A 16134-nucleotide genomic window follows, 5' to 3' on the forward strand; every position below is an offset into this window, starting at 1 on the left:
TCCCTCTTACAAAACAGACCCTCCTTATTTGGTCATTTTCTTTCTTCCTAAAGTATAATCGTTGGAAGTTCTTTTAGTGAAAATTTGTTAGTACATCTCTCAGTTTTTATCTGGGAATGTGTTTATATCACCTTCTTTCTGGGAAGATAATTTTTCTGGATGTATTATCCTAGTGTGGCAGTTATCTTCTCTTACCATTTTGAAAATATCTTTAGTAAACATTACAATAAATATATATAATTATATTGTAATTTCTTCATATCTGTCTTCCAGTTTACAAATTCTCTTCAGTTGTATCTAATCTGCTTTTTAGCTCATGCATTAGTTTTTAATTTCACTTATCTTTTTTTTAAATCCTGTTGGGTATTTTCAAAATCGGAAATTTATTGTTAACCACTGCTTTCTTTTCTCCAGTCCACTCAAAGCCATAGCTGTGACAGGGAAGTATCCCTTGGTGTTGGTTGGTTGGTTGGTTTGTTTCCTAGATCACCAACTGAGAACATATAATTGACTTTATTTATTTTTAAAAATTTTTATCTTCCCAGTTCTGATAGTATCAGCAGTGATGAGGAAGAGCTAAGGACTTTGGGAAGCAGCGGTAGTGAAAGCAGCACTCCAGAGAATGTCGGACCTCCTTTCATCATGGATGAAAATAGTTGGTTTAACAAGTGTAAGAGAGTTAAACAAAAGTATCAGCTTACCCTGGAACAGAAGGTATTTATCAGTGTTCAAAAGTCTTTAATTTGATTCTAATTAATGCCTCTAGGCTATTAACTGCCAAAAGATCTTTTAACTGAATAAATTTGTTTACCCATTCCTACTTTTTTCTGTTCTTTAACTGTCCTCCTTTTAATTAAAAATCAGGTAATGTTTTAGGAGAGGCTTTGTTTGTTAAAGTTTTTCTAATTTCATGTTTTAATATAAAAATAAGCTATTTATTCTGTAAGCAGTTTTAATTTATGTGTTTGTGATTTTTGTTCCTATGATTAATTTTATAAAACATTATTGGTTTGTGAAAATGCAGTGACTGAGCACATTTCATATACATCCGATTTTTTCAATCAGGTACTTCAGCAATTCTTGTGTGTTAATAAGCACTATACTAGGCAAAGTGGAGCATATAAAAGAAAAATAAACTCCAGCCCTTGAAGAGTTTGTAACCTCTTCTTTTTTTACTGTATTATCTCATTTTCCTTTCTGCCCTTCCTTCAAATTTATTATTATTCATAGATGATATATGTTGGGAAAGCTCAGTGGATTAGCTATAGAAATATTAGAACAGTGAAAAATTCACTGGGGAAGAATGGTTACAAAATAAATTTACAAATATGAATAGTTTTCCTAAAATGAAAAACCATTGGTTCGAAAACAGATACCATTTGTAACAGCAATACAAACGTGCATAATCTATATAAAGAAAACTTTAATACCCTATTAAAGGAGACTTCTGGTATCAGCAAGAAGGAAGACTAGGATAATCTGAAAACCACTGTAAAAATCTGGAAATGCTGGGTAAATACAATTTTTAAAAAGTTTTATGCAGAGCTGAGCTCTCAAAGAAAGGGAACTCACTAGCAACCAGAAACTGGGTGGTGCAGACAGTTAACACACTTGGCAGCTAACTAGAAGGTTGGTGGTTTGAGTTGTTCAGAGGTGCCTCAGAAGAAAGGCATGGTGATCTGCTTCTGAAAAATTAGGCATTGAAAACCCTGTGGAGCACAGTTCTGTTCTGACACACAAGGGGTTGCCATGAATCAGAATCAGCTCAATGGCAACTAGTTGGTAGGGACCAGAAACAGAGGAATCTGAAAACAAAAGGAATAAGTGCATGAGTCAATGTTGCTACAGGCCCTGACAGGTGGAGGGGAGGGGATAATCCCTTAACCTAGGTACCTGTGCTGTGTTTTAATATCAACAGGGAGGCAGTAGATCTAGGCCCATTATCATTCAGAATGGAACTTGAACCTAGATGGCAGGTGTGAAATGCAAAATGACAGAGTAAGCAAAGAAATTGGTAAATACACCTTGGCTACATTAAAAAAAAAACAATAATAATGATCAATGTGGAGTGGCAGTGGTGTGCTGGTATGTGTTTATCAGCTGACTTTCATAGGGAGAATGGGGAAGGAGCCCTGATTTGTAGCATTTGCTAGTTACTATGGAGTGAAGTACAGAGCCCTGGTGGCACAGTGGTTAAGAGCTCGGCTGCTAATCAAAAGGTCAGCAGTTTGAATCTGCCAGCTGCTCCTTGAAAACCCTAGGGAGCAGTTCTGCTCTGGGCTGTAGGGTCGTTATGAGTTGGAATTGACTTGATGACAACAGGTTTTTTTTTTTTTTCGGTTTATGGAGTAAATACTCCCACCATGGTCACGGTCAGTTTAATATGTGACATTACTGAATGCAGAATTGGAAAGAGATGCACAATAGCACACCAGCATAGACGTGTATTTCTACCATACAGATGCATAAATGTGAATGACCTCAAGAGCATAGATAAAATATGGTAAAAATAATTAGAATGTGATGAGTTTGAGTAGTTATTATCTTTGCTTTTAATATAATTTACTTAATTGTAAGATTATGTAATTTAATTTTTAATAATAGCGATGTTGCACAACTGACTCACAAAATTTAACTTTAATCACTTGAGAGCCCATGCAAACTGGCGGCAGCCTACCACTGGGTTATGAAAGCAAAGTGAAAATAAAACCCTGGCTAACAATATCATAAAGGGTGAGAGAAGATATTGAAGCTAAAGCTTTTTGAGGTGTTTGTATTATAGTGAAGGCGGGAAGAGATACTTTTTAAATGTGCTTGTCTGTCTCTAAAGTTAACCATTTAGGAGTTGCAATTAAAAGAATGGAAATGGAATGTTTAACTTAAAAACTAGTAGTGGGATGGAAAAGAAAGAAAATATAATCAATACAATAGAAGGGAGTACATGAGAAAAATTAAGGATGATAGAGAACAGGAAATAAGATGGTATATATAAATCTGACTATAACCGAATAAGTCAACATCATCATAAAAGTAAATAGTATAAACTTGTTAGGTAAGACAAACTCTAGATTTATTAAAAATAATAATACAACTTAGCTATATGTTGTCTGTAAGAGACACAACTAAAATATAATGACACAAAAAAGTTGAAATTAAGGGGATAAAGAATAGTAGGCAAATACTAACAAAAAGAATTCTTTATTACTATTGAACATAGACATTAAAGCAAAAAGTATTAAGACTAAAGAAAGACATTGTCTGTTTAAAAGTGAAACGATTCACCAGGAATGTATAACAATGCTGAACTTACATGCATTTAAAAATGTAGTCATGAAAAATATGAAACAAAAATTAATAGAACGTTCAGGAGAAATTGATAAATCCATAATTATTATAGGAAATTTTAACATGTCTTTCAGAGTAATTTTTAGATTAAACAGTCAAAAAATTAAGGATGTAGTGAACTTGGACAACACGATAAGCTTGATCGAATAAAATATATAAAATGGTATACCTAATAATTAGAATACACTTTCTTTTCATTCTCACATGGGACAGCTGTATAATTTTTATGAAGAATACTAGGTGATAAATGTCCAAAATTACTAATGTGTATAATATAAATAATATTGACCACAGCACAGTAAAGTTAGGTATCAGTACAGATGGTCACTACCACTGACATACCAGGGAATTAAAAAAAAAAAAAAACTTCTAATAATTATAGTTAAAAAATGAGGAAATATTTACAAGTAAACGAGAATGAAAACAATGCCTATTAAAGGTTGTAAGTTGCAACTTGTACAATGCATGTAGAATTAAATGCTTAACATAGAAAAGAAAGATTGAAAATTAAAGAGATAAGTATCCAAGAAGTAGACAAAGAACAACCATACCAATTCAAAAGAAAGAAAATAATAAAATAAGAACAGATACTAATGAAATAGAAGAGAAACACAATTAACAAAACCAAAGTTGATTATTTGCAAAAATTAATGAAATAGACAATCTTAGCAAGAATAATTACAGTTTAAAAAAGAGTTAAGGCAATGGATAATTTTAACAATGAAAAGGGAGTAGGCAACATAACTACAAATGCAGCAGACCCCTCAAAAATAACAATTAGTGAATACTTTTAAAAATTTTGTCAATAACTTAGAAAATTAGATGAAGAATTTTTATAAATAAATTACTTATCAAAACTGATAAACATAACTGTTAAATAGAGTAAACCAAAAGCAAACCCACTGCCATTCAGTCAATTCCAACTCAGAGTGACCGTATAAAACAGAATAGACTGCCTCATAGGGTTTCCAAGGTTGCAAATCTTTACAGAAGAAGAGTGCCACATCTTTTTCCCTTGGAGTGCTGGTGTGTTCGAACTGCTGACCTTTTGGTTAGCATGTGAGTGCTTTAACCACTGTGCCACCAGGGCTCCTGAAATAAATTGAGTAAGTAGTTTAAATTCAGTCCACACACAAAAAAAAAATTAACAGACTTGCATGGTTTTGGAGGTGGGTCCTACCAAATGTTCAAAAGACAGTGATTCCTTTCTTATACTGACTGTTCCTGAGAATAAAAAAAGAAGAAATATTTTTTCAATGAATTTAATTAATCTAGTATAGCTGTGATACTAATAAACTCATGTGAATATAATAACAGGTGGGAATGTGATTAGCACAAAAGCTTTGGAGAACGATTTGGCATTATCTAATAAATGAGAAGATATGTATGGAGTTTGCCCCAGCAGTTCCACTCCTAGTCTTACCACCTAGAAACTCTTGGATATGTGTATCATGAGACATATAACTCAGTGTTCACAGCAATACTTCTCAGAATAAGGAAAACCTAAAATAATCCAAATGGCCATTGATAGGAGTGTGAATAAATAAACTCTGCAGTAGTCATACAATGGAATACTGTACAGTAATGAGAGTGAATAAACTATAGCTAGACACATCTACATAGATGAAAAAGCAAGTTTCAAAAACCCAGCAAAACTAAACCATATGTTGTTTAAGATGATACACATTTGTAGTAAAACTAGAAAGAAAAACAAGGGGATGATTAACACAAATCTCAGGATATTGTTATCTTTGCAGAGGAGGCAGAGGGATGTGATCAGGGAGAGGTACTATAGGGGCTCTAAAAGTATTAATAATTAATCTCTGCGGTAGGTATATAAGTATTTTTAATTACTAATATTTATAAACAATGTATATGAATAATGTATTTATAAATGTAAATACATGTAATGTTTGTAGTAAGTTATGTATGTGTATATGAAATAATTCATTTATAAAAACTAAAATCTCGAAAGTTAAAAATAAAATTATTATGGAAAACAAATCTTTGAGAATTTCCAGAAAAAATCCAAATAAGAAATTCAGTGAGGAGAGAGAAGTACTAGCTACTATTAATGTGTATCGCCACTGCCCATCCATAGCCATCAAATTGGTTCCGAGTCATAGCCACCCTGTAGGACAGAGTAGAACTACCCCATAGGGTTTCCATGGAGCAGCTGGCAGATTTGAACTGCTGACCTTTTGGTTAGCAGCCGAGCTCTTAACTACTGCACTGCCAGGACTCCTAACATGTATCATAAAGCTGAAATATCTAAAACTGTTAATGACACTTGAATAAGATAATGTAAAATGGAAAAGTACTTTAAGAAAAAGAAGATTCTAATTAATATCCTCAGAGAAATTTGAAAGCATATTGCAACTAAAGAGAAGAATAGGATGCCATGAAAAAGGAACGATCAGAAAACAAGAAAGAGCTATTGGAAATTAAAAATATGATTTCCTGTGTTAAAAAATTTAGTATAAGAATTTGGAAGAGATACATATATTCAGTGAAGCCAAAGGACAAAGAAATAGTAAATGAGTAAAAGGTAGGAAACAGAGGATCAGTCCAAAAAGTTTCATATCTATTAGGTAGTAATTATATAGTCCCCACATGTCAGTCAGTTTGTCATACTGTGGTGGCTTGTGTGTTACCATAATGCTAGAAACTATGCCACCAGTATTTCAAATACCAGCAGGGTCACCTATGGTGGACAGGTTTCAGCTAAGCTTCTAGACTGAGACGGAAGTAGGACTTGGTGGTCTGTTATTTCTGAAAAAATTAGCCAGTGAAAACGTTATAAATAGCAGCAGAACATTGTCTGATATGGTGCCCAAAGATCAGTCCCTCAGGTTGAAAGGCACTCAAAATACAACTGGTGAAGAGATGCCTCCTCAAAGTAGAGTCAACCTTAATGATATGGATGGGGTCAAGTTTCCGGGCCTTCATTTGCTGACGTGGCACAACTCAAAATGAGAAGAAACAACTGCAAACATCCATTAATAATCAGAATGTGGAATGTACAAAGTATGAATCAAGGAATACTGGAAGTCATCAAAAATGAAATGGAAGGCATAAAGATTGATATCCTAGGCATTAGTGAGCTGAAATGGACTGGTATTGGTCATTTTGAATCGGACAATCATATGGTATACTATGACAGGAATGACAAATTGAAGAGGAATGGCGTTGCATTCATCATTAAAAAGAACATTTCAAGATCTGTCCTGAAGTACAACGCTGTCAGTGATAGGAAAATATCCATACACCTACAAGGAAGACCAGGTAATACGACTATTCAAATTTACACACCAACCAGTAATGCCAAAGATGAGTAAACTGAAGATTTTTACCAACTTACGCAGTCTGAAATTGATCCAACATGCAATCAAGATGCACTGATAATTACTGGGAAATGTGAGAGTTGGAAACAAAGAAGAAGGAATAGTAGCTGCAAAGTATGGCCTTGGTGATAGAAACGACACCAGAGATATTGCGTGATAGAATTTTGTAAAACCAACAACTTCTTCGTTGCAAATACCTTTTTTCACCAACATAAACGGTGACCGTACACATGGACCTCTCCAGTTGGAATACACAGGAATCAAATTGACTACATCTGTGAAAAGAGACGGTGAAAAAACTCAGTATCATCAGTCAGAACAAGACCAGGGGCCAACTGTAGAACATACCATTAATTGCTCATATGCAAGTTCAAGTTGAAGCTGAAGAAAATAATAAAAAGTTCACAAGAGCCAAAGTATGAACTTGAATATATTTCACCTGAATTTAGAGACTGTCTCAAGAATAAATTTGACTCATTAGATACTAATGACTGAAAACCAGATGAGTTGTAGAAGGACATCATACATGAAGGAAGTAAGAGGTATTAAAAAGACAGGACAGAAAGAAAAGACCAAAAGGATGTCAAAAGAAGACTCTAGAAGTTGCTCTTGAATGTAGAGTAGCTAAAGCAAATGGAAGAAATGATGAAGTAAAAGAGCTGAACAGAAGATTTCAGAGGGTGGCTTGAGAAGACAGAGTAAAGTATTATAATGAAATGTGAAAGACCTGGAGTTAGAACACAAAAAGGGAAGAACACGCTCGGCATTTCTCAGTCTTAAAGAACTGAAGAGAAAATACAAGCATCGAGTTGCAATATTGAACGATTCTATGGGGAAAATATTAAAAAACACAGGAAGCATCAAAAGAAGATGGAAGAAATACACAGATTCACTGTACCAAAAAGAATTGGTTGAGGTTCAGACATTTCAGGAGGTAGCATATGATCGAGAACCGATAGTACTGAAGAAGAAGTCCAAGCTGCACTGGGGGCATTGGCAAAAAACAAGGCTCCAGGAATCGATGGAATAACAGTTGAGATGTTTTAGCAAACAGATGCAGCACTGGAAGTGCCCACTCATGTGTGCCAAGAAATTTGGAAGACAGCTACCTGGCCAACTGACTGGAAGAGATTTATACTTGTGCCCATTCCAAAGAAAGGTGATCCAACAGAATGCAGAAATTATTGAACAATATCATTAATATCACATGCAAGTAAAATTTTGCTGAAGATCATTCAAAAGCAGTACATCGACAGGGAACTGCCAGAAATTCAAGCCGGATTGAGAAGAGGACGTGGAACAAGGGATATCATTGCTGATGTCAGATGGATCTTGGCTGAAGGCAGAGAGTATCAGAAAGATGTCTACCTGTGCTTGATTGACTATGCTAAGGCATTAGGCCATGTGGATCTTAACAGACTATGGATAACATTACGAAGAATTGCAGTTCCAGAACACTTAATTGTGCTCATGTGGAACCTGTACATAGACCAAGAGGCAGTTGTTCAGATAGCACAAGGACATACTGTGTGGTCTAAAACCAGGAAAGGTGTGCATCAGGGTTGTATCCTTTCCCCATACTTATTCAATCTGTATGCTGAGCAAGTAATCTGAGAAGCTGGACTGTATAAAGAAGAACGCAGCATCAGGATTGGAGGAAGACTCATTAACAACCTGCAATATGCAGATAATACAACCTTGCTTGCTGAAAGTGAAGAGGACTTGTAGCACTTACTGGTGAAGATCAAAGACAGTGTGGATTACACCTCAATATAAAGAAAACAAAAATCCTCACAACTGGACCAGTAAGCAACATCATGCGAAACGGAGAAAATATTGAAGTTGTCAAGGATGTTATTTTACTTGGATCCACAATCAATGCCCATGGAAGCAGCAGTCAACAAATCAAACAATGTATTGCATTGGGCAAATCTACTGCAAAAGACCTCTGTAAAGTGTTGAGTAGCAAAGATGTTACTTTAAGGACTACATGGTGCCTGACCCAAGCCACGGTGTTTTCAATCACCTCATATACATGTGAAAGCTAGAAAGTGAATAAAGAAAACCAAAGAATTGATGCCTTTGAGTTATGGTGTTGGCAAAGAATATTGAATATACCATGGACTACCAGAAGAATGAACAGCCAGAATGCTCCTTGGAAGCAAGGATGGCAAGACTTCGTCTCACATACTTTGGACATGTTATCAGGAGGGACCAGTCCCTGGAGAAGGACATCATGCTCGGTAAAGCAGAGGGTCAGCAAAAAAGAGGAAGACCCTCAACAGGATGGATTAACACAGTAGATGCAACAGTGGGCTCAAGCATAACCACAGTTTTGAGGATGGCACAAGACCGAGCTTTGTTTCATTCTGTTGTACAGACAGTCTCTATGAGTCGGAACCGACTGATGGCACCTAACAACAACAAATTATATAGTGCATATAATTTATGAGGCACTATTTCAAGCAGTTTACCATGTTGACTCACTCTTCACAGCTAGGTTCCTACTTTTTTAGATGAGGAAACTGTGGCTCAGAGAGGTTAAGTAGCTTGCTCAATGACACATAGTTGGTAAGATAAGGAATATGAGACTATACAGTCCCTAAAGCTGCAAGTCTAACTGAAACATTATTCTGCCTCCCATTAGCATGTTGCTGCTTAAATATTAGTATCTATGTGTGTTTGAAAATCTTCATATGGGGCAGCTTTTGAATTGATCGTTCTGAAATTAGGTCTGCATTTTGAAGCTAGAAAGCATGTAAATTATTTATCACTGTTGTGGAGCTTAGAAATTATGGTATTATAACTAAGTGTTGCCTTAAATTACAAATATTTTTTATTAAACTTTAGAAAACAATTTTAAATAATGGAGAACATATGTTAAATTTTTCTACTGTTTCATCAGTGGTGCTTTGAAATTGCTTCATTACAGTATAGATAGGAATAACTTTTAAGTTACTCATGACTGATCTTCAAGATATATATGAGAATTTTTCAGTTGCTATATGTTGGTGGTACTGTATTTCCAGGGTTATCTTGAAGAACTCTTAAGACTTCGAGAGAACCAACTATCTGAATCAGTCTCCCAGAATAAAATACTACTTCAAAGGATTGAAGATTCTGAACTGGCCCATAAATTGGAGAAGGAACAATTAGAATATATAATTGTGGAACTTCAAGATCAGCTGTAAGTGAGATACTTTTGGAAAATTTTGGCAATATGTGAACATCAGACAAAATGGTGTGTTGTGACATAGGAGTCAGATTCCAAAATATCTAATTGCCGGTAGATAAGATTAAATTATTTTTCACTCTCTCTTTTTTAAAAGTTTACTTTTGTTTTTCTCATTACAAAAATAATTTGTAGTCATTGTAGAAACATTAGAAAATACAAGAAGAAAAAATGAAAATTATCTTTAGTCGTGATTCTCAGAGTTAACTGCTATAACTTGGTGTATATTCTTCCAAATACATACACATATTTTTTTAAAGTATTGATTGTTCGATTGATTGAGTGCAAAAAAGTGGTATATTAGACCAGTATTACTCAAAATGCAGTGCCAGTATATAAACTGTTACCAGGATGTACCAGAATATCACTAAGCACAGTTTAGTACAGCTGACTTTTTTTTCCATAGCAAGACTTTGATGAAGAAAGTCATGTATTGATTTATGTTCTAGCATAAGTTCCTTAATTTGCCACTATTCAAAGCATTTGTACTAGACATGCCATTTTGCCATACTCGGCTTTTATCAATTAATTATTCATGGTGAAAATCTTTACACATTAACATTTAAAAAGTTTTTCAAGTTTTAATTTTGAAATAACTTCAGACTTTCAGAAAAATTATAAGGATGGTACAAAGAATTCACATATGACCTTTCCTAAATTCAATTTCCAACATTTTGTCACATTTGCCTTGTAATTTTCTCTCCCTCCCCTTATACACATACATATTATTTTTGAACCACTTAAGAGGTTGCATAAAGTCTCTTTACCCTTTAATACTTCCGTGTATGTTTCCTAAGAACAATAGTATTCTCCTGTATAACCATAGTTCACCTTCAATTTAGGAAATTTAATATGAAAAAATACTTTTATCTATAATTCATATTCCAATTTCATCAATTGTCCGAATAATGTTCTTTATTGCAACTGTAGTTTTTCTGGCATAGAATTCAATTGAGGATCACATTTTACATTTATTGTTAGTCTCTTTAGTCACATTTAACTTAGAACAGTTTCTCAGTCTTTGTCTTGCATGAGCTTGACATTGTTAAAGAAAATAAGCTACTAACCTTAGTTAGTACATACAAGGCCACCACTTGTCTTTCAGTTTGTTGTGCTGTGCTGGCTTGGGTGGTGTTGTGATGCTGGAAGCTGTGCCACCGGTATTTCAAATACCAGCATGGTCAGCCATGATGGACAGGTTTCAGTGGAACGCCCATACTAAGACAGACTAGGAAGAAGGACCTGACAATCTACTTCGGAAACATTAGCCGGTGAAAACTTCATGGATAACAGTAGAACATTGTCTGATATAGTGCTAGAAGATGAGCCCCTCAGGTTGGAAGGCACGCAAAATACAACTGGGAAAGAGCTGCCTCCTCCAAGTAGAGTCAACCTTAATGACATGGACGAAGTAAAGCTTTTAAGACCCTCTTTTGCTGATGTGGTATTACTCAAAATGAGAAGAAACAGCAGCAAACATCCACTACTAATCGGAACTTGGAATGTACCAAGTATGAATCAAGAAAAACTGGAGGTTGTCAAAAATGAAATGGAACACTTGAAGACCGTCAGTATCCTGGCCATTAGTGAGCTAAAGTGGACTGATATTGGCCGTTTTGAATCAGACAATCATATGGTCTACTATGTCAGAATGACATATTGAAGAGGAACAGTGTCACATTTCAAGAACTATCCTGAAGTACACTGCTATCAGTGATAGGATAATATCCATACTCCTATAAGGAAGACCAGTTAATACGACTTATTCAGATTTACTCATCAACCACTAATGCCAAAGATGAAGAAACTGAAAATTTTATCAACTTCTTCAGTCTGATATTGGTCAAACATGTAATCAGGATGCATTGATAATTACTGGTGATTAGAATATGAAAGTTGGAAACAAAGAATAAGGTTCAGTAGTTGGAAAATATGGCCTTGGTGTTAGAAACCACGCTGGAGATCCACATGATAGAATTTTGCAAGACCAATGACGTTTTCATCGGAAATACTTTTTTTCAACAACATAAACAAGGATTATATACGTAGACCTTGCCAGATGGAATACCCAGGAATTGAATCAACTACATTTGTGGAAAGAGATGATAGAGAAGCTCAATATCATCAATCAGAACAAGGTCAGAATGAAGAGAATCACTCTGTCTCTGGAATAAAGAGAAGACTGGGAGAGGGTAAAGTGCAAGTGGACAGCTATTTAGAAGACTCTGCGAAGATTCACGCAGATGGGGAAGAAGTGGGAGATTTGAGATCATGCACAGTAAAAGGGATAATAAGACAAGTATGCAAATAAAATGACCTTCAGTTTGGAAGAAAAAAAAAAGAACAAGGCCAGAGGCTGACTGTGGAACAGACCACCAGTTGCTCATATGCAAGTTCAAGTTGAAGCTGAAGAAAATTAGAACAAGTCCACAAGAGCCAAAGTACAGTCCCACCTGAATTTAGAGACCATCACAAAAAGAGATTTGACATACTGAAAACTAATGACTGAAGACCAGATGAGTTGTGGGATGACATCAAGGACTTCATACATGAAGAAAGCAAGTGGTCATTAAAAAGACAGGAAAGAAAGGAAAGACCAAAAGAGATGTCAGAAGAGACTATGAAACTTGCTCTTGAATGTAGAGTAGCTAAAGTGAATGGAAGAAATGATAAAGTAGAAGAGCTGAACAGAAGATTTCAAATGGTAGCTTGAGAAGACAGAGTAAAGTATTATAATGAAATGTGCAAAGACCTGGAGTTAGAAAACCAAAAGGAAAGAACACACTCAGCGTATCTCAAGCTGAAAGAACTGAAGAGTAAGTTCAAGCCTCAAGTTGCAATATTGAAGGATTCTATGGGCAAAAAATTGAACAATGCAGGAAGCATCAAAAGAAGATGGAAGAAATACACAGATTCACTGTACTAAAAAGAATTGGTTGTGGAGGCCAAGATGGTGGAGTAGTCAGACGGCTTCCTATGTCCCTGTTACAACAAAGACCTGAAAAAACAAGTGATTTGATTGTATATGAATATCTAGGAGCCCTGAACAAGGCAAAGTTGAGGAATCAGACTGAGTGGCAGGGGGAGAGAGAGAGACAGTTCGGAAGCAGCGAAGAGTTGCCTGACCTGACCCGGCGGGAGCCACAGCCCTTCAGCCTGGCTCGGCTCGGGGTGCACAGTGAAGCAGGCATACAGCTCTGCTCGCTTGCTTGGGAGGCAGTTTCCACATCGAGAGAGATCCGACAGCAGAGATTCTGATCGGACACTCTGAACCAGTGAAAAGCAGCACCCAAGTGGCTAAAGATAAGTACATGCATGTGGCCTTTTGTGAGGATTTAAAAAAAAAAACAAAAAAACCCATTTGGGAAATACCTGTCCCATTTACCTCCTCCCTCCTCCCCGCTCTGCACAGGGTCTGGCTGGCTTCAGCTATCTGTGAGTCCTCTGGGCCGGAAGTAGATCCCATAAGGCGTCCTGCCTCATTCTCCTGGCCTTGGAGAGGGAACAAATTAACAAACAGGTAAAAAATAAGCTACCGGCTCCCCTAAGCCAGGAACTCAGGGTTGGCACAGCTCCTTTGCCTAGGCACAGGCATAAGGGATCTGCAGACTTTGAGTGCCTTCCACCCCTGTATAGACTTGTGTGGACCCATCTCAACAGTATAAGCCCTCACTACCACAGTACAACAGGGTAAACACCTGAAGTCTAACTTCAACTGTTTCAGCTGTGAAGTGGCAGATGTGTGACGCTTGACACTGCTCCGCCCTTTAAGCAGGCGCCTTACTTGTCTGCATCAGTGGCTTGACTGGTGGCTCCACCCACGCCACCTACCTACCTGCTAAGGGGTCCAAGAATAAGTGGTACCCCTTAGTCCTTACAGCCAACAGAGTAGGGTGCTCATAGTCCGGCTGCAAAACTCACCTACCTACTCACTCTAGGGAACAGGGACACACTTTCTTCCAGACACTCAGGGGCAGCTGTCAGCCCCCTGCCTCGCTCAGTGCGTGACCCCCTACTGCAGCCAGATACCTGTGCCTACACCAATCACCCATGCCTCTGTAAGACTGTAGGTGAGAGCCTGCACCACACACTTGGTAACAAACTACCTGGGCACCTAAGCTGAATCCGTACAGGAAAATTTAATGGACTCCTGGGCACACATACTTAGTTAACAGACCTAACTACCTGGTGACAGGACGTTAGAGCTTCAAAGACACCATTAATCAAACTAGCGCACACGAGCAGCGTATTTGGGCATATAAAAAACAAAACAAGAAGCTAGGACACACTAAACAAATAAAAAATAAAATTATAGTAACTTATTGATGGTTCAGAGACAACAGTCAATATCAAATCACATAAAGAGGCAGTCCATGATGGCTTCAGCAAGCTCCCAAAATAAAGAACCAATAAATTTTCTGGAGGAAGAGAATTTCTTGGAATTACCAGAAGTAGAATACAAAAGATTAATATACAGAACTCTTCAAGAAATTAGGAAGAAAATCCTACAAAATTCAGAGAAATCCAAAGAACATACAGACAAAGCAGTAGCGAAACTTAAAAAAGTTATTCAAGAGCATAATGACAAATTTAATAGGCTGCAAGAATCCATAGAGAGACAGCAATCGGAAATCCAGAAGATTAACAATAAAATCTCAGAATTAGACAACTCAATAGAAAGTCATAGGAGCAGAATTGAGGCAGTAGAAGTCAGAATTAGTGACATTGAAGATAAAACACTTGACACCAACTTATTTAATGAAAAATCAGATAAAAGTATGAAAAAACTCTTTAAGAGTTATGTGGGACTCTTATCGAGAAATAACCTACGAGTGATTGGAGTAGTAGAATGGCCGGGGGAAGATAACAGAAAATACAGAGAGAATTGTTGAAGATTTGTTGACAGAAAACTTCCCTGATATCATGAAAGAAGATATCTATCCAGGGTGCCCATCGAACCCCACATAGACTAGATCCCAAAAGAAAATCACCAAGACTTATTATAATCAAACTCGCCAAAAGCAAAGATAAAGAGAGAATTTTAGGAGCGGCTAGGGATAAAAGAAAAGTCATCTACAAAGGAGAGTCAATTAGAATAAGCTCGGACTACTCAGCAGAAGCCATGCAGGCAAGAACGCAATGGGATGACATATATAAAGCCTTGAAGGAAAAAAATTGCCAGCCAAGAATTATATATCCAGCAAAATTGTCTCTCAAATATGATGGTGAACTAAGGGCATTTCCAGATAAACAGAAGTTTAGGGAACTTGCAATAACCAAACCAAAATTACAAGAAATACTAAAGGGAGTCCTCTGGTTAGAAAATCAGTAACATCAGATAACAACGCAAAACTAGAACACGGGACAGAGCAACCAGATATTAACTCAGATAGGGAAGTCACAAAAATACGTCCAAGCTAAAACATTGAAAATATCAAAACAGAGATATCAATATGTAAAAAAAAACAACAACATTAAAACAAAAAAGAGGGACTTAAAAAATGTAGACATAGATTTTTCATATGAAGGGGAAGTCAAGGTGATATAAAGAAATAAAAGACTGGTATAAACTTAGAAAAATAGGGGTAAATATTAAGGGAACCACAAAGGAAACTAACGATCCTACAAATCAAAATAAAAAACTGAAAAATATAAAGACTCAGCAAACACAAAATCAACAAAAATGAAAAATATGGAAAGAAAATACACAAAGAAAAATGACTCAGTGCAGAAAATTAAAACTGAACGACACACAAAAAAAGACATCAAAATGACAGCACTAAATCCATACCTATCAATAATTATGCTGAATGTAAATGGACTAAATGCACCAATAAAGAGACAAAGAGTGGCAGATTGGATTAAAAAAACACGATCCGTCTGTACACTACCTACAAGAGACACACCTTGGACTTAAAGACCCAAACAAGCTAAAACTCAAAAGGATAGAAAAAATATATCAAGCAAACAAAACTCAAAAAAGAGCAGGAGTGGCAATACTAATCTGTGACAAAATAGACTTTAAAGTAAAATCCACCACAAAAGATAAGGAAGGACACTATATAATGATTAAAGGGTCAATGCACCAGGAGGACATAACCATAATAAATATTTACGCACCCAACAACAGGGCTCCAGAATACATGAAACAAACTCCAACAGCACTGAAAAGAGAGACAGACAGCTCCAGAGCAGTAGTAGAAGACTTCAACA

The 16134-nt window shown here is 36.3% G+C and overlaps 1 protein-coding gene across 2 annotated transcripts in view; it reads left to right on the forward strand.

Annotated features, from left to right (window-relative positions):
- The window catches only part of RUNDC3B (RUN domain containing 3B), a 159092-nt gene that overhangs the window by 71986 nt on the left and 70972 nt on the right, over positions 1–16134 (forward strand). For both annotated transcript variants that reach the window (XM_004381494.2, XM_004381495.2), the window contains exons 7-8: positions 546–714; positions 9719–9876. In XM_004381494.2, coding sequence (XP_004381551.1) covers positions 546–714; positions 9719–9876 — 327 coding nt within the window. The remainder of the gene's footprint in view (positions 1–545; positions 715–9718; positions 9877–16134) is intronic.

This window comes from Trichechus manatus, unplaced genomic scaffold (assembly GCF_000243295.1).
Source record: "Trichechus manatus latirostris isolate Lorelei unplaced genomic scaffold, TriManLat1.0 scaffold00085, whole genome shotgun sequence".
Classification (NCBI taxonomy): Eukaryota; Metazoa; Chordata; class Mammalia; order Sirenia; family Trichechidae; genus Trichechus; species Trichechus manatus.